Below are 21706 nucleotides of genomic sequence, written 5' to 3'. Positions count from 1 at the left end.
TTTCAGTTCCTTCAGCTCTGCTATATCCTTTCTATATTCTTCATATCGTTCATCTCTTATTTCATTCTGTTTTTGGATTTCCTTTTGGTTATTTTCCACTTTATTAGCTGTTTCCTTCATTGTTTTCATCATGTGTATTCTAAATTCCCTTTGTGTCATTCCTAACATTTCTGTTTAGGTGGAATCCTCTGCAGTAGCTACCTCATGGTCCCTTGGCGGGGTTGTTCTGGACTGGTTCTTCATATTGCCTGGAGTTTTCTGCTGATTCTTCCTCATGAGTGATTTCTGTTATCTGTTTCCTTGCCCTAATTTTCCTTTCACTTCCTCTTGCTCTTTAAAGTTCCCGTGCCTGTGGACTAAGGTTTCGATGAGTCCTTTTGGTATCGGACTAGAAGGACGAGAAGGTTGAAAAGCAAGAAGGGATGAAGGAAAGAAGGAAAGAACGAAAAGAAAATAGAGAAAGGAGGGGGGTGGGTAAAAGAAATATTGACAAAAAGAAGAGAGATACAGAAAGAGGGAGACAGAGCAATATGGATGTACGGTAGGGTACTTTGACACAACCTTAAAAAATCCCAACCTCTGGGGGGTGCCTGGTTGGGTGATTCCCTTGAGTTCAGCAACTCTTTGCTAACCTGATCAGACACAGTACCCCACCTCCACCAAGTAGAGAGGAAAGACAAACATGCTATAAATCAAACCAAAGCAAGCAAACAGAAAACTTTCTGGGATAAAATTGGGTGAAAAACCAAATAATAGGGGTAGAAACACTAGCAAAAATGAAGTTCTAGTTATTGGAAAAGGCAGCAATGGGAAATTGTATTTATACTAGAAAACTGGAGAAAGAAAAGAAAAAATCTGTACGGAAAAGCTTGAAATTAAAAAACAAAACAACAACAACCAACATCAAAATGAACAAAAAACAAAACAGTATATATGTCTTGTTGAATATTGTCTGGGCAACAGGTGGTCTTTTGGGGTATGAGATGTTAATTACAATGCTGATACAACTGGAGGCCTCCGCTGATTTCTCAAACCCCTCAGGGTAGACTCCCTAAGTCTCTCTTCAACCCTCTTAAAAGGCACTTTAAGCTTCTAAACTTGCTAAGCAGAAGCTTTCCCAGGAAAGTGTCGCTGGAATCACTGGTGAAGTGGCTATCCACTTACCCAGTGTGCCAAAACTGTGTCTCTCTGCCCCTGAGGGTTATGGCTGTGAGGCAGCTCAGAGCCTGCCTTTAGGCTGCTCAGTCACTAGGTCACTAGGTCCCGCCCGATCCTTGCTGTGCAGCCCCTAGGGCGGACCTTGTTGGGGCAGTTCTTGCTCTCCCTAGACAGTAGTTTCTTAATTTAATGTATAGACACTTGAGTACCTGAGGCTTTTTGTTGTTGTTGTTAAAAGGGAATACTCTGTGCTTGTTTTTGGTAGGTTACACAAACAGTCTATTGAAACAGCCAGAAAACGCTTACTTGAATATCAAACTATGTTGAGAGAAAGGTACCCGTGCATGTCAGCCCCATCATTGGTCTCTGATCCCGCTGCGTCAGCACCACCCCTGAAGTCAGAGAGACCCACTGCCACATCAGAACATCTGGACCACGCTCAGAGATCCAAGCTGAGTCCTAGCAAATACCAACCCATACGGCCAGCACAGATCTCCAGAGCAAAACAAGATCGTCTTCAAGTACCAAGACAAAATCACTTTCTACAAAAACAGGTAGAAACAGCAGAAACATTAAGGACTGCAGAGGATTTAGCTAAGCAGTCTTCAGAATCACAAGCATATCCTGGGCAATTCTCACAGACTGAAACACAACAAGACTGTAAATTGGTCCGTAAAGATTCTCATACACTTTCGAGGGCTTTGTCAGGTGACAGGCCACTAATATTACAGGATGCTACAAAAATACTTGAAACATTTAGGGCACCAACTTTTCAAACTTTAGATTCCCAGCAAATATTCTCAGAGAATAGTGAAAATATATCTAAGGTAACTGAACCATCTTCATTCCTCCCACTGAGGCCTCAGCATTCTTTTGGACTTCTGCCTATTAAGGTTGAATGTGAAAAATCGCAAGAACCCTTATCAACCACAAGCAAAAGTGCAGTTTCCACAGGCCATTCTGTAATCACCCAAATGCATGATAGGCCTTTGCCATCATCAGAGAATATCACAGCCCAGCAAGGTAATTTGAAGGCTCTCCAAGAACAGTTAGACCAACAGAAGGAAGTTCTTCAGGCAAGACAGGAAGCTCAAGAACAATTACTTTTGTGCAAACGGAAAGAATTAGAACAGCAAATGGGCCTCTCTGTGTTCCTTCCGTTAGTAGCTCCAGATTCATCTGCTTTACTGCCTTCTGCCAAAGCTGAACTAGGGAGAATCCAGGAATCTGCTCCGACCAAGAATGATACTGCAGTTTGTTCAGAACATCCTGTAGTCCCACAGGTTCAGAATAGGCTTTTAAATCTTTTGGAGCCTATCTTACCACAGCAAAGTAATTTAAAGTTTCTCCAAGACCAGGTGAATATTGAGAGGGATAACCTTCAGGCAAGGCGGGAAGCCCAGGAAGTATTATGTATGCAGAAACAGAGTGAATTAGACAGAAGCGAATGGTCTGCACAAGCTGAGCCCTCTTCCCTCCCATTTCTGGGTGCTCAGCATACATTTACTTCGTTATCTTCTGCTGATAGAAGATTTGGTAACGTCTGGGAGCCGTATCCACCTAAGGGCGAGCAAGGACTTCTCTCAAGCCAGGCTGGAATCTCTAAGTCTCAGGATGGGTCGTCAGGTTTCCTACAGCAGTTCCTACCTCCATGTGGTAGTTGGAAGCTGCTCCAAGAACGGCTGACCACACAGAGGGATACTTTTCAGGCTGGGCATGGAGCTCAGGCAGAATTACTTTTATATAGACAAAGGGATTTGGGGGACATTAAGTCTGGGCAGATGAGTTCTTTCTCACCAATGGTTGTTCAACATTCAGTTGCTTCACAAACTGCTGCTAAAGCTGAGCCCAGGAAAATGCAGAAGCATTTCTTTTCGGAAGAGAATATAATTCCTTCAAGTCATTTGATGACCCCAACATTTCAGGGTAAATCTTTTACTTCCCCACATCATGGCCTGCCAAAGCAAGAAAATTTGGTAACATTCCCGGAACAGTTACACACAGAGAGGGTGATTCTTCTTAAAGAAGAAACTCAGGAATCTGTACACAAACAAAGTGAATTGGAAAAAAGAATTTCTTCTGAACAGACTGGAACCTCTTCATCCCTATCCCATGTAGCTGAATTTGAGAGCTTCCAGGAATATATGTCAATCAAGAATGATAGTACCGGTGCATTAAGCCATTCCAAGAGCCCAAGATTTCAGGAAAGACTTTTGAGATTTTCACAACATAGCCTACCTGTACAAGGTAATTTGGAGGAACACCAAGAGTGTCTAGACACTGAGAAAGAAGCCTTTCAGAGAACTCTAGAAGATACTTCTGAACAAACTGTCTCACCTTCATTCATACCTCAGTTAGCACAGCTTTCCTTTACTTCATTACCTTCAGCTGAGTCTGGTACAACCCTGGAACCCCTTTCAGCAACAGAGAGTGATAGCAGAATTTCTTCAAGACATTTGCAGGGGAGGCTTTTGAGAATATCTCAACTTATCCAGCCTCAGCAAGATAACTTGAAGGCACTTCAAGAAAAGTTAGCTACACAGAGGGAAGCCATCCTTCAGTCTAGACGAGAAGCTCAGGAAGAGTTATTTGTACAGAAACAGAGTGAGTGGTGTGGAGCAGTGTCTCCCGAGCAGGTTAGCACCTTTTCTTTACCCCTGGTAGTGCAGCATTCAGTCACCACCTCACCTTGTACTGAATCTGAAAATACGCAAGAACCTTGTTCAACTAACAGTGATGATACTGTCTCCTCGGGTCATTCTGAAATACCAAGATTGCCTGATCGGCTGTTGGGTTTATCACATCCTGTTATACTTCAAGAAAATTTGATTGACCCTGGAGAACACTTACATGCACAGACAGAGTCCCCTCCTCCTCTTGAGAAAACCCAAAAAGAATCTTTTTTGCCAAAACCATGTAAATTTGAGGAAAAGGTCTCTTCTGAGCATCTTATCCAACAACCTTGCCATGGTGAATTGCAGACACTTCCACAACAGTTAGCTACACAAAGGAAAGCAATTCAATCTAGACAAGAAGTCCCAGAAGAATTGCTTTGGGGAAGGTTAAGTACTTTGGAGGAAAGGGTATCATCTGAGCAGATTAGCCCCTCACCATTCTTAACTCAGGTCGCGGTGCCTGTTGCTGACTCTGAAAGATTCCAAAAGTCTTTCCCAACCAAAAATAACAATACTACTTCCTCAAGTCATCCCGAAATCGCAAGATCACGGGATACGCTTTTGAGTTTCTCACAGTCTTTTCTACCTCAGCAAGATAATTTGACAGGGCAATTGGACTTACAAAGGGAAGTGGTATATTCTTACAACAAACCCCAGGAAGAACTGCTTTTAAATGAACAAAGTAAGTTGAACACAAGTGAATCTGCTGTCCCTTCTTTGTTTCTACCCCAGGAAACAGAGCATTCATTTATTCCACTACCATTTGCTGAAACTAAATCTAAAAGCATTTGTGACCTGTATGCATCCCAGAATGAACATGCAGCTCTCTTAGGTGATTCTATCATCCCAAGATTTCAAGATAGACTTTTGAGTTTTTCACAGCCTAATTTAGCTCAACAAGATAACGTGGGACTTCAGAAGCAGCTGGATCTACAAAAAGTGGTTCTGCCTTGTAGCCAGAGAGCCCAAGAAGAATTGCTTGTTCAGAGACAAACAGCATTGCAGCAGCAGATACAGAAACATCAAGAGAATTTGCAAGATCTCTTTAAAGACAGTCAGGTACGTTTTAAACTTGTACATGTAAGAATTGAACAATGGACATTTAAACTCAGCTAGTTTTGTCTCTAGGCTAACACATATTTAGTTATTGAGATTAAGTAATTTGATTTTAAGTGTGCTTTAATTTTTCTACCCTAGACAGTGTGGAAATTAAAAAGTGATCTACCTCCCATGGTGTTTATGATGTTACTAGTTATTTGAAGCCAAACTAATTTCAAATGCAAACACCACAGAAGAATGTAGATTCTCATTTGGAGTTTCATTATAATGGGTTTTAAGCTAAGATTAAAATTATTAAAATAACTGATAAGCATAGTTTCTCTTCTTTTTTTTTTCTGAGACAGATTCTCACTCTGTTGTCCCAGGCTACTGTGCTGTGGCATCATAGCTCACAGAAAACTAACTCCTGGACTCAAGCGTTCCTTCTGTCTTAGGCTCCTGAGTAGCTAGGACTTGGGACTATAAGCGTGTACCACCATTCCAAGCTTAATTTTTCTATTAGTAGAGACGAGTCTTGCTCTTGTTCTGGCTGGTCTTGAGCTTTTGAGCTGAAGGATCCACCCACCTTGGCCTCCCAGAGTGCTAGGATTACAGGAATGAACCACCACACCCAGCCTCATAGTTTTTCTTCTCCAGTAGCAATAGCAGAACTTGTTCTCTATGGATAGCACTTTATTGACATTTATATATGAATCAAAATCAGTGCCCACTTTTTTTTTAAAGTGACATTATTATCTGTTGCAAAATTGGCGTAATTTTAGCCCAATGGCGAGCTGGACCTGCTTGTTTCTGAATTATTAAGAAGACTGGCATGGTCACTCACACATTCATCGTTCCTCTAAGTGGGAGACAAGAGTGTCTCCTACATTTGAATGTATCCATTTTATTTTAAAAGGCCACTTCCTAAATTTATCATTTAGCCTAAACAGAATTCTACAAATCCTTTGATGTTTAGAAGCTTGAGATGGGTTTAGGAAGAGTTTAGTTCTAGCAATTTATTGGTTGTTTGAAGGAAAAGTAATGGCAAAAGAAAAGCAATGAGGCGTACTCGAGTATAATCTCTTAGGGAAGGTGTGGTGGAAGTTGAGTTTTAGCGCCAGTGCTGTAGATGGTTGTACTTTTCAATGGCCATATCATCCTTTCCATATTGAAAGCATGTCTTATTTCTTAACTGTGTATAAATTGTAAAGTATGATTGATGAAAACTTGTTATTTGGTTGAGGTGCTAACTTAAGAAGGGAGATAAGAATTTGATGAATTCTTTACATGATCCCTCCTCAACTTTAGTCTTCCCCACCCTCATCTCTCTCTACTTTTTCAGACAATGAAGCCCACAGCTGAAAGTGATTTAAAAACCCAGAAGATGGAACAGCTCAGAGAATGGCTTCCTCCTCTCCAAGACCGATCCAGAGATGATCAGAAAAACATCAGTCATGCAGATAATGATAGGAGCAACTCTGGTGGTAATCAGCTGGTTTCAGAAGGTATTAGTGCCAAGCAAAGTGGTAGGACAAAGTGTTTTATTGTAACTATTCTGCTGATTATTCTTTGTTTTTATCTCCTGCAGCTCACTGGCTGATACAAGTTTATAGTATGTTAATAGATTTTTTATTATGCCTAACTTTGTCATTGACTTGATAGGTGAGCATTTGGACAAAGAACTGAGTACTCGATCCTCAAAGCCACCTGTGGCAAAAGTTAAATGTGGTTTGGACTTAAATCAACATGAGCTTAGTGCCATACAAGAAGTAGACTCACCAGCAAGTGGCAGAACCTCTACTCTAGGTAAATAAATAGTTTAACAAAAGAAAATTTTTTATTAGTTTGCAAGTTTTATTCATTTTTTTCAGTGTGCTAATTTTTTGTTGTTAAAGAAACAGGCTGTGACTACTTGTGAAAGGGAAAAATAGTTTACATCAACTGTATGTGAAATGTAAACTTAAGGAAATGCAGCATTAGGTGACTGTAGTTTTCTTTATCTTGTATGTAGTACAAACTGGGAAACCGGTTGACTGTGGACAGAAGTTCTTCTGAGACCCGACTTCCTGACACCGTTGCTCCTCCACTTGCTTTCGTGTCTGCCTTCTCAATCTGTCTGCTTAGGAGTTAACTGGCTTGACTTTTTTTCCCCCTCCTCTCTTTTCCTTTGCTACTTTTCCACTTTAGTACCTTTACTGCTCTTTTCTTATATCTTTATGGAGTTCTTATGCTTAAATCCTGGCTTTAAGAACAATTAGAACAGGTATATTTCTTCACTGTACTTCTCTATATATCCAGTTATATTAAAAAAGAAAATTCGTCCTTATAGTCCTTAGTAAATTATCCTGTTGGAATTTCATTATTAATAGATTTCAACCTTACCAAATAATTTCTTGATCAAATTTATCAAAGCAAATTCTTCTTTTAAGGGGAAAATCTGGCTTTGCCAATAAAAAGGTACATAAAAGTTATGTTAATATTAGCAATTTTGGTTTTCAGCTGTAAAATTTTATGCCTGTATTTCTTTTTCTTTTTTTTTTTTTTGACAGCTCAAGCTGTGACCCTAGGTAGAGTGCCGAGGCGTCACAGCTCACAGCAACCTCAAACTCTTGGGCTTAAGTGATTCTCTTGACTCCGCCTCCCAAGTTGTTGGGACTATAGGCGCCTGCCACAATGCCCAGCTATTTTTGGGTTGTAGTTGTCATTGTTGTTTGGCAGGCCCAGGCTAGATTCGAACCTATCAGATCCAGTATATGTGGCCGGTACTCTAGCCACTGAGCTACAGGTTCTGAGCCTATGCCTGTATTTCTGACATAAGAATTAAGGAAGGTAGAGATTTCAGAGTATAATAAAGAATCAGTCCCCTTTCTGCCTTCTTACTAAGTTTGTGGAACTTATAGAATAATAATTTTATTTGTTACTCAGCTTTGGAAGCTTTTCTCCCATTTTGCACTATTTGACAAAATATGACACTTCCAGAATTGATTAGTGTTTTTCTCTAATTTAAAATGAGCATTGAGATATTGTCACTGAGTCTTATTATTTAATGAATCATGTTTGAGATTATAAAAGTGTTATCTTGTCTAAAAGAATCTATATATTCTCTTACCCACCTTCTTAGCCATCAACCATCTTTTTTTTACTGAGAGGCATCCAGACGTGAAGTCTTGACCCTTCCCTCATGATTTCTCCCTAATACCCAACAAATCACCAGATCTTCTTAGTTCTCCTTTGTGAGTTTGTGAACCTGTCCACTTACTCCATTCCTACTAGCACTCATTTATTTCAGGATATTATCTTTTTTGTGTGGCCACAACTCCCAGTGTCTCCTTATTTCCAGTCTTGCTTTAACTGTAGTCCATTTTCCCATGGTATATTTGGAGTAATCTCCCTCCAGTTCTCCCTGGTTAAAAACTCTTCAGTGCTTTCTTCTGATTGTACGAATAAGTCTAAGTAAGTAGGTGTCTCTGGCATCACCTACCAGAGCCTTAGTGATCTTGCTGCTTCTCCCTCAGGACTTGGCTTAAGTGCCCCGTTTATTCAGATGTCCCTCTCATGCGATCTTGGGAGCTCTCGTCAGAGCCTTTATCATACTTCATTGGGTAATATTTTTCATCAAATATTACATGCACATAGTTTAAAGACCAGATGTGGTGGCTAACACCTACAATCCTAGCACTCTGGGAGGCTGAGGAGGAGGATTGCTTGACCTCGGGAGTTTAAGACCAGCCTGAGCAAGAGCTACCCTGTTTCCCCTATGCGAAAATAAGACAGTGTCTTATTTTAAGATGTGCTCCCAAAGATGCGCTAGGTCTTATTTTCAGGGCATGTCTTATCTTTCCTATAAGTGGGTCTTATTTTTGGAGGATGTCTTATTTTCGGGGAAACCGGGTAGACTCTGTCTCAACTAAAAATAGAAAAAAATAAGCCAGGCAGAAGGATAGCGTGAGCTTGTGAGCTAGGCTGAGGCCATAGCACTTTAGCCTGGACAACAGAGTGAAACTCTGTCTTAAAATATAAATATATACATACCTCAATATAATGTTCCATGTAGTTCACACTTTTTTTTTTTTTTTTTTTTTTTGATCATGTTTTAGTTCGAAGTTGCATGGCCCATACTCTGCTCTCTTAACAAAGGTGTTAATTTTCCCTAGGAGGGCAAAAGTTGGTTCTTGGCAAAGTGAAAAAAACCTTACTTTTTTTATGTACAAAGCACAGGTATACTTAAACATACAACGTTATTTGTAGTTATTAAAATTTCATGGGAGAAAAGGCAATTTGACAAGGAAAAATCGGCTCAGCACTTGTAGCTCAGTGGTTAGGGTGCTGGACACATACACTGGGTCTGGCAGGTTTGAACCCGGCCCGGGCCTGCTAAATGACAACTATAACAAAAAAAATAGCCGGGTGTTGTGGGCGTCTGTAGTCCCAGCTACTTGGGAGGCTGAGGCAAGAGGATCACTTAAGCCCAAGAGTTTGAGGTTGCTGTGAGCTGTGATGTCACAGCACTCTACCGAGGGACTCTGTCTCAAAAAAAAAAAAAAAGAAAGGAAAAGTCCCCTAATGATGAAAAATAATAAAAATGATAAAAATAAGGTTGAGATGGCCAGGCCCCCCTGTTGCTCATACCTATAATCCTAGCACTCTGGAAGGGCAAAAGAGGTGGATTGCTTGAGCTCAGGAGATTGAGACCAGCATGAGCAAGAGTGAGACTGTCTTTAAAAAAGAAAAAAAAGGTTGAGAAATGCTGATCTATGTTGATCTTCCAGGGTGTTTCTTTTTTCTTCTTCCCTGTAGTTCATTTCTTTTGATTTTGCTTTCTGGGAAATTTTTAAGTTATTTTCCAATTTTTTTTTTTGTAGAGACAGAGTCTCACTTTATGGCCCTGGGTAGAGTGCCGTGGCATCACACAGCTCACAGCAACCTCCAACTCCTGGGCTTAAGCGATTCTCTTGCCTCAGCCTCCCTAATAGCTGGGACTACAGGCGCCCTCCAACGCCTGGCTATTTTTTCGTTGCAGTTCAGCCGGGGTCGGGTTTGAACCTGCCACCCTCGGTATATGGGGCCAGTGACTTACCGACTGAGCCACAGGCACGGCCCAATTTTTTTTTTTTTTTTTTTAGAGACAGAGTCTCACTTTATCGCCCTTGGTAGAGTGCTGTGGGGTCACAGCTCACAGCAACCTCCAACTCCTGGGCCTACCTCCATTCTCCTGCCTTAGCCTCCTGAGTAGCTGGGACTACAGGCACCTGCCACAATGCCTGGCTATTTTTTTGTTGCAGTTTGGCTGGGGCCGAGTTCAAACCCGCAACCCTTGGTATATGGGGCTGGCTCCCTACCCACTGAACCACAGGCACTGCCCTTCTTTTAAACTTTTATCTGGATTATCAGATTGTAGTCTCTAAAAGGTTGCTCTTTTCCTCTATTTTTTTCCTTTTTCATAGCATCCCACTGTTGTTTCATGGATATAGAATATTATCTACTTTAAATACTTATAGATTTTTGTTTGGGGTAATATTTTTTGTTTATTTTTTGTTCTTTCTTCTATTGTAAAAGCTTTCCTCTAATGTCTTGCATATTTGAATGGTATCTATAAAATCAATTGTGGATTCTGTGGGTGGGAGCCATATGTACCATTGGAGTTCATTGGAAAGGGTGTGGCCTTCCATTGGGGACCTTTCCCTAAGCGTCTGTGGTTCTTTTTGAGGTTCCTCTTGAGGCAGTTTATAGTTCAGTTTGTTCAAAGAAAGACCCACTTAAACTTGATCTAAGCCTGGCTGTTGTTATTAGGGAGTAGACCCAGGGGATCTAAGTTGGGGATCAGACTTTCTTTCAGTATCCCGTGATTTTCTACGGCATTCTGTCACCCCCCTCCACTCTTGCCTTCTTTCTGTGCCTAATCCCCATGAATTCAGAGTATATCGCGTTCAGTCTCTCTAGAGAGTAAACCTGTAGTCTCTTCTGAGTATAAAGTAGAAGGACAAGGATCTCAGGAGACTGGAGGGATCCAGCTGTTCGAAGTACATAGTTTTTAAAATTCTCCGTTTTCAGTTCCTTGGGACATTCCAAGGTGCCAAGGAATTCCTGGTGCTTTTAATTCTCAGATGTTTCTGGGATTCTACACAGTAAGTTAGCTTGCTGCCTCTTAGTGTCTTGTGCTCCTTTGATTACTTGTTTTTATTTTTATATCGAAGTATAACATTCAGAGAGGTACACAAATTGTGTTTGTTTCCGTGGTTTATCATGGTAACTGCCACCTCCCAAGTCAAGAACTGGAGCATTAGAGAACCCCATAAACCCTTCCTCTGCACCCTCCTAATTACTGTTCCCTCTCTTCTAAGCCCCATCTTCATTTTTTACATATCAGTTGTACCTATTTTTTGTTTTTGTTTGTTTGTTTTTGAGACAGAGTCTCATTCTGTTGCCCTTGGTAGAGTGCTGTGGTGTCACAGCTCACAGCAACCTCAAACTCCTGGGCTTAAGCGATTCTTTCGCCTCAGCCTCCCAAGTATCTGGGACTCCCGGTGCCCACCACAGTGCCCGGCTATTTTTTTCTTTTAATTTAAAATCATATTTAATGATCTAATGAAACACAAGTAATGTATTTTTTATTTCTCTACCCTTATTCTATACTTTCAGGATTTTATAAAAATTGCAGAATATTTCAGGGGTACACATGTTTTGGTTACATTGTTTGTTTTGTATATTTCAGGTCAAAGTTATAAATGTTCCTTTCACCCAGACCGGCTATTTTTTATTGCAGTTGTCGTTGTTGTTTAGCAGACCCAGGCTGCGTTTGAACCTGCCAACCTGAGTATATGTGGCCAGCACCCTACTCACTGAGCTACGGGCACCGCAGTAGTTGTAGCTATTTTTAAACTTCTTGTATATATATTGTGAATACATGTTATACCCTATAATACTAATAGTATTAGTACTAATAGTGGTTATAAATTTTCTAGGCATTTTTCTTATTAGTAATCAATACTGAAGCATAATCTGGTATGGGGAAATAGGGTATCATTAAAACGTTAATAAAATTGAATTAAGAGTTTTAATTTCGGGTGGCGCCTGTGGCTCAGTGAGTAGGGTGCTGGCCCCATATATCGAGGGTGGCGGGTTCAAACCCAGCCCCGGCTGAACTGCAACCAAAAAATAGCTGGGCGTTGTGGCAGGTGCCTGTAGTCCCAGCTGCTCAGGAGGCTGAGGCAGGAGAATCGCGGAAGCCCAAGAGCTAGAGGTTGCTGTGAGCCCTGTGACATCATGGCACTCTACCGAGGGCGGTAAAGTGAGACTCTGTCTCTACAAAAGTAAACAAAAAGTTTTAATTTCTACCTACAACCTAAATTACTATTTTAGTTCTAGCTAGCTCTAGAAACCTAAGTGGAAATTTAGCAAGTCTTTTTCTTCTACCCAGGTAAACTAGATTTTTATCAAGACAGAGACCCTACAAGAGTCTCAATAAGCCGAGAACAAACTTTTCTTGGGAGCCCACTAGCCTATAATCCATTTGGTTGCCTTCAATCACATGCCCAGGAGAATGTCAATGGTGGTGACTATAACGAACCAGGTAAGAGATAAATTGAAAGTGGAATTCTTGTACACAAGAGTATGTAGACAGAAGATACTTATTGTAATGTTATTTGTAATAGTGAACAATGGTAAATAATCTCAGTGACTATTAGTAATGTAATCATTATGGGATACCCATACTACGTTGTTCTCTATGCAATTGTTAAAAGAAATAAGGGGGCAAATTTTGTGTTCATGCAGAGAAAAGTATCTGGTATCTGGAATGGTAATCACAAGAGTATTGGTGTAGATCTACCTTTGTTGAAGACTACATTTAATTTTCTGTGTTACATGTTCACATATTATAGTTTTTTTAGACACAAATAGTTGAATGCGGAAGTGAAGTTTATTTAGAAAATAAATAATTTACTTTTAAGTTGTTCATTAAATAAACACTGTTAGGAAGTATATGAGCTCATGAATTTTATATAGTTGGCAGCCTCTACAAATTTTGTGTAAGCCTATTTGTAACAGTCCACATTTAATTAAATGCTGCTAAATATTATCTTTAAATTTCTTTTTTCTTTCTTTTAAAGACTAGGTCTTACACTGAGTGTAGTGGCTCACGCCTGTAATCCTAGTACTCTGGGAGCCAGAGGTGGGTGGATTGCTTGAGCTCACGAGTTTGAGACCAGCCTGAGCAAAAGCGAGACCCCATTTCTACTAAAAATAGAAAAACTGAGGCACAAGGATTGCTTGAGCCTAAGAGTTGGAGGCTGCTGTGAGCTATGACAATGCCATGGCACTTTATCCAGGGCGACAACTTGAGACTCTGTCTCCAAAAATAAAAAATAAGAATAAAGACAAAGTCTTGGTATGTTGCTCAGGCTAGTCTGGAACTCCTGGCCTCAAGTTATCTTCCAGCTTAAGCCTCCTAAAGCATTAGGATTATAGGCATGAGCCACCATGCCCAGCTTCTTTTTTTTTTTTTTCTTCTCGTTAGCCATGCCTTTATTTTTATTAACGTGTCTTTGTTTATAGGGCACTGTTATATACAATAGGTATTTTTGATTAGTATGAGTGTACGTATGATTAGGTTACATTGTTTGTGTTTGTGGGGTAAAGTATTAGGTGGGAACTTACCAAACCCCCTCCACTCTTCCCCCTCCATGCCAAACCTCTTAATGCTGTCTATGGGCATTCTCAATTACCTGCTTCGTGTTTATTTTTTAAATATTTGGAAGGTAAAGAGAATTATAAAGAGCAATCTTTAAAAATCACTTAATTCTCCCACCAAAGATAGCCAATATTGATTTTTTTTTTTTTTGCTTTAGATTAGAATTTATGCATCTATACTAGAACTCCATTGTTTGCCACCTCCTTAAGTTGACCTAATTTTCATAGACCAGACACACACCACATGTACGTTTCCGTACAGTAGGCCTAGTTCCTGATGTTGACTGCCTCCACATGTTGACCAGTTTGTTACAGACTCTTGGGTGGACAGAGGTTCTACTTTTTTGTGTTTAATATAACATAGTGACCATACTATTTTATTAGTTGTAAGGCTTCTTTTTTTTTTTTTTTTTTTTTGTAGAGACAGAGTCTCACTTTCTGGCCCTTGGTAGAGCCGTGGCCTCACACAGCTCACAGCAACCTCCAACTCCTGGGCTTAAGCGATTCTCTTGCCTCAGCCTCCCGAGTAGCTGGGACTACAGGCACCCGCCACAATGCCCAGCTAAGTTGTAAGGCTTCTTTTAAGATGCTACCTTTCTAACCAGATTTCATTTTAGCTGTTGCAGACACTTAGATAGTTGATATACTGGTTGTATTTGTAGTTTGATAGAATGAGAGATGAGAGAGACCTATTCTCTTGGGGAGTTTTATTTTAAAAATTGACTTGTCTGGGAGACTGAACCAGGAGGATTGCTTAAGGCCAGGAGTTCAAGACCAGCCTCAGCAACATAGCAAGACCTCAGATCTTAAAAAAAAAAAAAAAAACATTAGCCAGGTATGGTGACATGTGTTCCTGTATTCCCCAGATCCTTTGGAGCCTGAGACAGGAGGATCACTTGAGCCCAGGAGTTTGAGGTTGTAGTGAGCTACTTTGATAGCACTGCACTCTAGCCCGGCTAATAGGGTGAGACTCTGTCTCCAAAAAACAAAAATGTCCAATGTCTCCTTCTAAAATTGTATATTGAGGCTGAGGCGGGTGGATTGCTTGAGCTCAGGAGTTTGAGATCAGCCTGAGCAAGAGTGAGACTGACCTTGTCTCTATTAAAAATAGAAGAAAAAAAAAAAACAGCTGGGCACTGTGGCAGATGCCCGTAATTGCAACCACTTGAGAGGCGAAAGCAAGAGAATCACCTGAACCCAGGAGTTTGAGGTTGCTTTGAGCTATGATGCCACAGTAATCTAGTCTGGGGCAACAGCATGAGACTCAAGTCTCAAAAAAAAAAATTAAAAATAGAATAAAATGTAAAATAATAGATTGAAATAACTGTAAAAGATATAATTCCTAATGAATTCTAATTTTTGAAATTATTTCACAAAGATATACTTTTAAATAAACTAGAACATAGTAAAAAAAAAGTTTAAATAGTATTCCATGATATATATAAAATATTTTTTAATTTTTTTAATAAAAACGATTTGCTATTAGCTTTGTTTTTATTGCTAACCATTTTATAGATATTATTTTATGAATAAATATCTAACACGGATATATAGATAGATGTGTACTTGTGTGTTTATATTTGTGTACTGGGTTGCCATTTTAAAAACATTTCTTTCACAAACATTTAAGAAACCCACTTATTATGTGCCTGATATCTTTTAACAATATGGCTATAATGAAGCAGAATATTTATATTTAGTGGAGCAATTTAAATTTTATTTGGTTCAGAGCCACAGACTACCATATGCTTTGGCCAGTTTTCTCACAAATGTTGGCTATTTGAAATAAGAAAAAAAAAATCAACTCAAAATGCCTGAGTTGGCCAGGAGCTGTGGCTCAAACCTGTAATCTTAGCACACTGGGAGTTCAAGGCAGGTGGATCACTAGAACTAACGAGTTCAAGACCAGCCTGAGCAAGAGTGAGACCCGGTCTCTAGTGAAAATAAAAAACTGAGGCAAGAGGATCACTTGAGCTCAAGAGTTTGAGATTGCCGTGGGCTGTGATGCCACGGCACTGTACCCAAGGGTGACAGAGTGAGACTCTCAAAAAAATGCCTGAGTTATTAATGTGAGTCAGAAGTATAATATTTATGTTATAATGTGTCAAATATAATTTGGAATAATTCATAATCAAAGCAGTCTGTGTTAATTGTGAACCTAGAAAGCGCTGACATAGACTAAGTAAAGATTACTGCTGTGTGCTCGCTTCAGCAGCCCATGTGCTGAGACTGGAACAGGGCAGAGATGAGTGTGGCCCCTGCGTGATGTGTTGCATATTTAAAAAATAAAATTACTCCTTGTGCTACTATTCATGAACCTCCACTGATTACACTTTGGTGTCTTCCTTATTGTCTCTTTTATATCTATTTTCCTCATCTTTGGGATGATACTGTATTTATGATTGAATAGTCTTGCTTCTCCACTTAAAATAATGACAAGAGCATTTCCCATCACATTGGCACTACTCTAGCTTTTAGACCTAATATTCAAATATTTTTAAGGCATTTTATTCTTAAAATAACAATAGTCACAAATTACCATTAAAAAGTATATTGTGCTGACTGGTAAATGTTTTTTAGAAATAACAAAGTGAAGTTTTGGGCAGCACCTGTGGCTCAAGGAGTAGGGGGCTGGTCCCATATGCCAGAGGTGGTGGGTTCAAACCCAGCCCCGGCCAAAAAAAAAAAACAAAGTGAAGTTTTTTTTTGGTCTAAAATAAAGCAACTCTAAGAAGCAAGAGAGGAAAACAAATTGTAAGAAAGCAAGGGATGGTGCCTTCTGGTGCTAAGAATTTGATTCGTCTGATCCAAACCTTTTTTCCCTCCACTTTGAATCCCCAAATCTGTTTTCAGTCCAGGTGCAGCAGTCCGTTGAGAATCATGCAGTATTAAGTCATGCCGTTGAGAAGGAAGGGTGCACGCATCCGGGTCCCACTGTAAAGCCAGATAACGAGGTCGGTAATGATGTTTACTAAACATTTAGAGCTACTTCGCTTCATATTCTCTTTGTTAGAAGTTATGAAGTACTAAAGGCTGTGTTCTCTGAGATCTGCTCTTAGTGAAGTGGATCAGTGATGAAAATAGCCAAATCTGAGCATCAGAAGACATTCCAGTCTCCCTGATGCATGATCTCCACAGTTCTGAGAAGCAAAACTATACACTGAACAATAAGGGCTTTTGTCTTGGGGGGGGTCAGGGGTGTGTGTGTTCGTAAAAATGACAGTCGGTAACCGAGTGTTTCGCTGATTGATGAATGAGACTGGACGTGTGTATATTTGTGTATTTATGTGTGTGTGTGTGGGAAATGCTAGTCATATCTGAGCAATGATGAAAAGGTTTCTGCTGCTGATCTTTATAACTATGAAGGTTTCTACACTTGAACTGAGCTCAGAATTGGCAGCTGCTTTGGTTGAAAGTTTGGGATTTTTCTAGATATTCCTTCCTACAACATGGTCTAATATTCTCCTTAATTTTTAGGCTAAAACACAAGAGATTTCTCATGAACCATTATCTTCAGTAACTGTTTCTACTGGGAGCTTTTTAAGTAATGAAAACTTAGATTTGAGCCTTACAGATGCAGGTAATGATGTAAAATGTTTGTAAATAAATTGGAAGACCGGCACCAATTGTGTTGCGATACAGTGGAGAGTAGAGGCATTGCTATTTCTCACTACATTGTGAGGGGAGAGACTGTTTCTCTAAATCTCAAAAGTAAAATATTCATACTTGGTAAAATATTGGACAGTATAGTTTTCTAAACATGACTGGAAGTAACAAGGATGCTCTATCTCCAACAATACTTTGGAAAAGAATTTGCTAATGTCACATTTTCCCATTCAGTGGAAAGCTATCTGAGCAAATTTCTTAGTTGCATTTTTTTTGTCTTAGCAACATATATATTGCCATGCCTCTCTACCAAATTATGTCTCCAAGGAAGTACCTAGCTATTAAAAGGAATACAGTGTTGATGACAATTAAATATTCTCATTAAACTCAATTTTCAGGTTCATTTGCAGAGCACATGGATGACAGGGAACAAGAATCTACCACCAAAAAAGAAGAGGAAACATGTATTTTAAATTCTGTAGTTCCTTCCATACAAGTTATTTATCAATGGCAAAACTCTTCAGACAATCATAAATCTCTTTTGCCTTCAGTGGAAGAGTTCACATCTGGTCACGAACACTCTCAGCAGATCACTGACAAGTACAGAAATGAAGCAGATTTGATACCTGCAAAAACAGACCTGCGGGGTAAACTTATTTTATTTATTTATTATTATTTTTATTTATTTATTTTTTTTTTTTGAGACAGTCTCACTTTTTTACCCTCGGTAGAGTGCTATGGCGTCACACAGCTCACAGCAACCTCCAACTCCTGGGCTTAGGCGATTCTCTTGCCTCAGCCTCCCGAGTAACTGGGACTACAGGTGCCCACCACAATGTCTGGCTATTTTTTTTGTTGTTGTTGTTGCAGTTTGGCTGGGGCCGGGTTTGAACCCACCACCCTCTGTATATGGGGCCGGCGCCCTACCCACTGAGCCACAGGTGCTGCCCAGTAAACTTATTTTAAAGGAATACTTTTATATAAATAGTGTTTAACTTTTCACTTTTCATTCTTTTTAATTTGAAGTAGTGATTCTTTGAGCTTCATGTTTTTATGGTCTTCTGCAGCACAGTTATACCATACAAAATATTCAGGGCAGTTAGTGAGAGAGGGCATCTGGAACCAATTACACTTGACTCAAGAACGTGGAGATTATCTTCCAAACATTCTTTACTATTGCAAAATTTGCTATTACAGCTGACACAGCCTTGCCAGTATTGAAAGTAAGAGCTCAGAAATCAGATCTGGATTCAAGTCATAGTTTGACCATTTCTTAGCTGTAAAATCGTAGGCAAGTTATTCTTTCATCTTCCATAAAGGAGGGATGTTGGAAATTAAGTGAGATGGTATACATAAAGTAAATATCTAGTGTAGGAGACCAGATGATTCAAGGGAGGGAGAAGCCAGAGTGAAGCTTTGAATGCTCTATAAGAAACACCTGTGATATAGCATCTCGCTAACACCACGGTGATAAGGGCATTGGGAAGGGACCCGGCTCTCCTTAACACGAGAGCACAAGTATCAGGACTTGACAGTCTCCACTAAACAGCCACAGGTGTGGTTAGTCCGGATCCGTTCATTCTCTCACGGACTCGCTCACTCTGACTCTTTTGCTGCTCCTGCTCAGAGGGCACCTGCTCGGCACCCTTCTATGAAGACTGCTAAGATTCACTTTCCTACTAAAACTGTTTCTCTCCTTCGAGGACTGTGTCTCTCTCTCTCTCTCTCTCTCACTCCTGCTAAGACGATGCACCTAAGGGAAGTTGACTCCGAGCAAGGTAGCACAGCGGTCCTCGTCCGGACAATTGGATAGGCCAGGGCCAGAGACCTGGCCAGTCACAGGCTCTGACAGTCTAGTTCACAGTAACACTAGATACAGTGGGCTTTTCTTTTTTCTTCTTTAATCTTTCAACAAAGCAATGATGATGTGGCCTGTGGCTCTTAACAGGCCCATAAAGCTTTGGAGCTGGCAGAAATGGAAATTTCTATTTGTTCTTTTGGTCACTAAGAGGATCCATAATTTTTTTGGCTTTCGAAAATAATTATGATAGGACTTAATTTGAAAGTATCAGCCAGTCACGGAGGGGGGGAAATGGTAGCAGTTTTGTTGCATTGGCATTAAGTAAAGATAAGCTTTTACGGCTGTTTTTAATACTTTTCAGGAGTTAAATTTTTAAAATGTATCTTTTTCTCTCTCAAAATTCCAATAGTTGACCTTGACTTTCCAGAATTGGAACACATTTTTCCAAATTTGCATCGTCAGCTATTTAAACCCTTAGAGCCACATCCAGATTTTGACTTATCATCATCCTCCTCTGGGATTTCTCAAGACAACAGAGACTTGTACCAGGTATACTAACGTAGATTCATTACAGTGAATATCCACGAAGAGTTTCAAATCTTCAGTTAAAACTATGGTTCTTAACCTTATTAAAATCATGCGGAAAGCTTTTAAAGAATTGGCCAGACTACACTCCAGCCCAATTAAAACAGAATCTGTGATAGTGCTCAGATACTTTGAAATTCTTTTAAAGAATTCTAAGGTAGAACCAAAATTGAAAACAGCTGCATTTTGATTTTTTTTGTCCTGTCGATCTTAGTCTCCAGCTAGTAGGTATGATTCTGTTTAGAGCAGCGGTTCTCAAACTTCCTAGTGCCGCAGCCCTTTAATACAGTTCCTGTGGCTCTCCACCCACAGGTTGAGAACCGCTGCCATAAAGACTTGAGAATGTTTAACTGTGTAACATAATTTAAATTGGTAAATATGATTCTGCAAAAATTATTCTCTTCCTATTCAGTAAAGGAGCTGAAGGGCAAACCTTCAGCTAAAAAAATTGTCTCATCATATTCTATGCTCTACCTGATTAATTTATGATTTTTTTTTTCCTGAGACAGTCTCACTCTGTGCCCTGTCTAGAATGCCCTGGCATCATAGCTCACAGCAACTTCAAACTCTTGGGCTCAAGCAACCCTCTTGCCTTAGCCTCCCAAGTCCCTGGGACTATAGGCACCTGCCCTAATGCCTATTTTTGTTTGTTTGCTTTTAGAGATGGGGTCTTGGCTCTTGGTCACGCTGGTCTTAAACTCCTGAGCTCAAGCAATCCACCTGCCTCAGACTCTCAGAGTGCTAGGATTATAGGTGTGAGCCTCTGTGCCTGGCTGTTTTTTGTTTTTTTTTTTTTTTTCTTTTGAGTAAGGATCTAAGTTTGTTGCCGAGGTTAGGGTGCAGTGCCATCAGCATAGCTCACAGAAGCCTCAAACTCCAGATCTCAAGTCTCCCAAGTAGTGGGGACTATAGGTACGCACCACCACAGCCTGCTAATTTTTAAATTTTTTTGGAGACGGGTAGACAGGTGTTTTGCTATGTTGCTAAGGCTTGTCTCCAGCCTCCACCTCCCAAAGTGCTAGGATTATAAGTGAGGCCACTGTGTCTGGACCACCGTTTGTTTTCTAACCTTTTTGAAAAGTCTCTTACATATTGACTGTAAAAGAAGTATTGGATTTGAATAAGCAAACTATTAACTGTGATAGTAAGGTGATAGATTAAGGAAGGAAAATTTCAAAGGAATATTCTGATTATTGATTCAATCGGTAATATGTAATGAATGTTTCAGCCTTTCCCTGTTGTCGTCTGTCAGAGCTCAGATTCCTTGGAAAGCCACCAGGCTCCTGTATCATCCAACAACACAGTTTCTTTCACAGCATTGAGGAGGACCAGCCTGCATTCTTCCTTCAACACAAGGCTGAATCAGCAACTGGACACTAACTTGGCTCATACTGCAGCTCAGAGTTTTGCTCCAGAAAATATTATTGAGGGTATGTGTGACTAAGTTAGAAAAAGTTAAAGAAAACCTGGTACTTTGTTTATGGTTTCCTTAGAAATTATGTCTGGCATTTCTTGGTTTGTCCTCACCCCTGTCCCTGGTGTTACAAGTTTTCTTTCTTTAATTATGTATTTATTTAAATAACAGAAGTACTATGTGTATTTTTTACAGTACTGAACTTAATAAAAAGCAAAAGCGTTGCCTCTTATTCCAAAGCTTCCCTACCTGAAACCTTGCAGTTAATAGTTTAAGTATCCTTCTAGAACTTTTTGTACAAATTATGTATATTCACATATACATAAATATATGAGATATATATGCATGTCTCATCCAGAATCTTTTCTGGTTTTTAAATCTATATGTGGTTCTGTTATGGGGAAAAACATCCTTGTTGTCTTACAGCCATACTATCTCTATTAAATATTAGAAAAGGAGAACATACATAGTGTTAGCTGTAGAGTTATTTAAAAATCACTGTGACCCGGCCTGATGCTCATAGCACAGTGGTCACGGCACCCACCACACACACACAGGCTGGCCGGTTTGATCCCAACCGGGGCCACCTAAACAATGACAACTGTAACAAAAAATAACCAGGCTCGGCTCGGCACCTGTGGCTCAAGCGGCTAAGGTACCAGCCACATACACCCGAGCTGGCGGGTTTGAATCTAGCCCGGGCCCGCCAAACAACAATGATGGCTACAACCAAGAAATAGC

At 40.0% G+C, this 21706-nt stretch overlaps 1 protein-coding gene and 2 non-coding genes across 11 annotated transcripts in view; all 3 read left to right on the top strand.

The window, feature by feature from the left end:
* Positions 1 to 21706, top strand: part of CEP295 (centrosomal protein 295) — a 71026-nt gene that overhangs the window by 41854 nt on the left and 7466 nt on the right. For 7 of the 9 annotated variants that reach the window (XM_053559994.1, XM_053559990.1, XM_053559991.1 and 4 more), the window contains 9 exons: positions 1424 to 4892; positions 6214 to 6397; positions 6534 to 6677; positions 12289 to 12441; positions 16413 to 16513; positions 17037 to 17139; positions 17564 to 17812; positions 19376 to 19515; positions 20780 to 20981. In XM_053559994.1, coding sequence (XP_053415969.1) covers positions 1424 to 4892; positions 6214 to 6397; positions 6534 to 6677; positions 12289 to 12441; positions 16413 to 16513; positions 17037 to 17139; positions 17564 to 17812; positions 19376 to 19515; positions 20780 to 20981 — 4745 coding nt within the window. The remainder of the gene's footprint in view (positions 1 to 1423; positions 4893 to 6213; positions 6398 to 6533; positions 6678 to 12288; positions 12442 to 16412; positions 16514 to 17036; positions 17140 to 17563; positions 17813 to 19375; positions 19516 to 20779; positions 20982 to 21706) is intronic. The other 2 variants (XM_053559992.1, XM_053559989.1) reach the window with 1 other exon arrangement.
* LOC128566233 (small nucleolar RNA U2-19) lies at positions 16626 to 16705 on the top strand. Its single transcript, XR_008374518.1, has one exon. It is a non-coding gene; the product is annotated as a small nucleolar RNA U2-19 (small nucleolar RNA).
* On the top strand, positions 16879 to 16949 carry LOC128566232 (small nucleolar RNA U2-30). Its single transcript, XR_008374517.1, has one exon. It is a non-coding gene; the product is annotated as a small nucleolar RNA U2-30 (small nucleolar RNA).

The sequence above is a fragment of the Nycticebus coucang genome, chromosome 14 (assembly GCF_027406575.1).
Source record: "Nycticebus coucang isolate mNycCou1 chromosome 14, mNycCou1.pri, whole genome shotgun sequence".
NCBI lineage: Eukaryota > Metazoa > Chordata > Mammalia > Primates > Lorisidae > Nycticebus > Nycticebus coucang.
The sequence above is the reverse complement of the archived record's forward strand: the minus strand, read 5'-3'. Positions and strand labels throughout refer to the sequence as shown.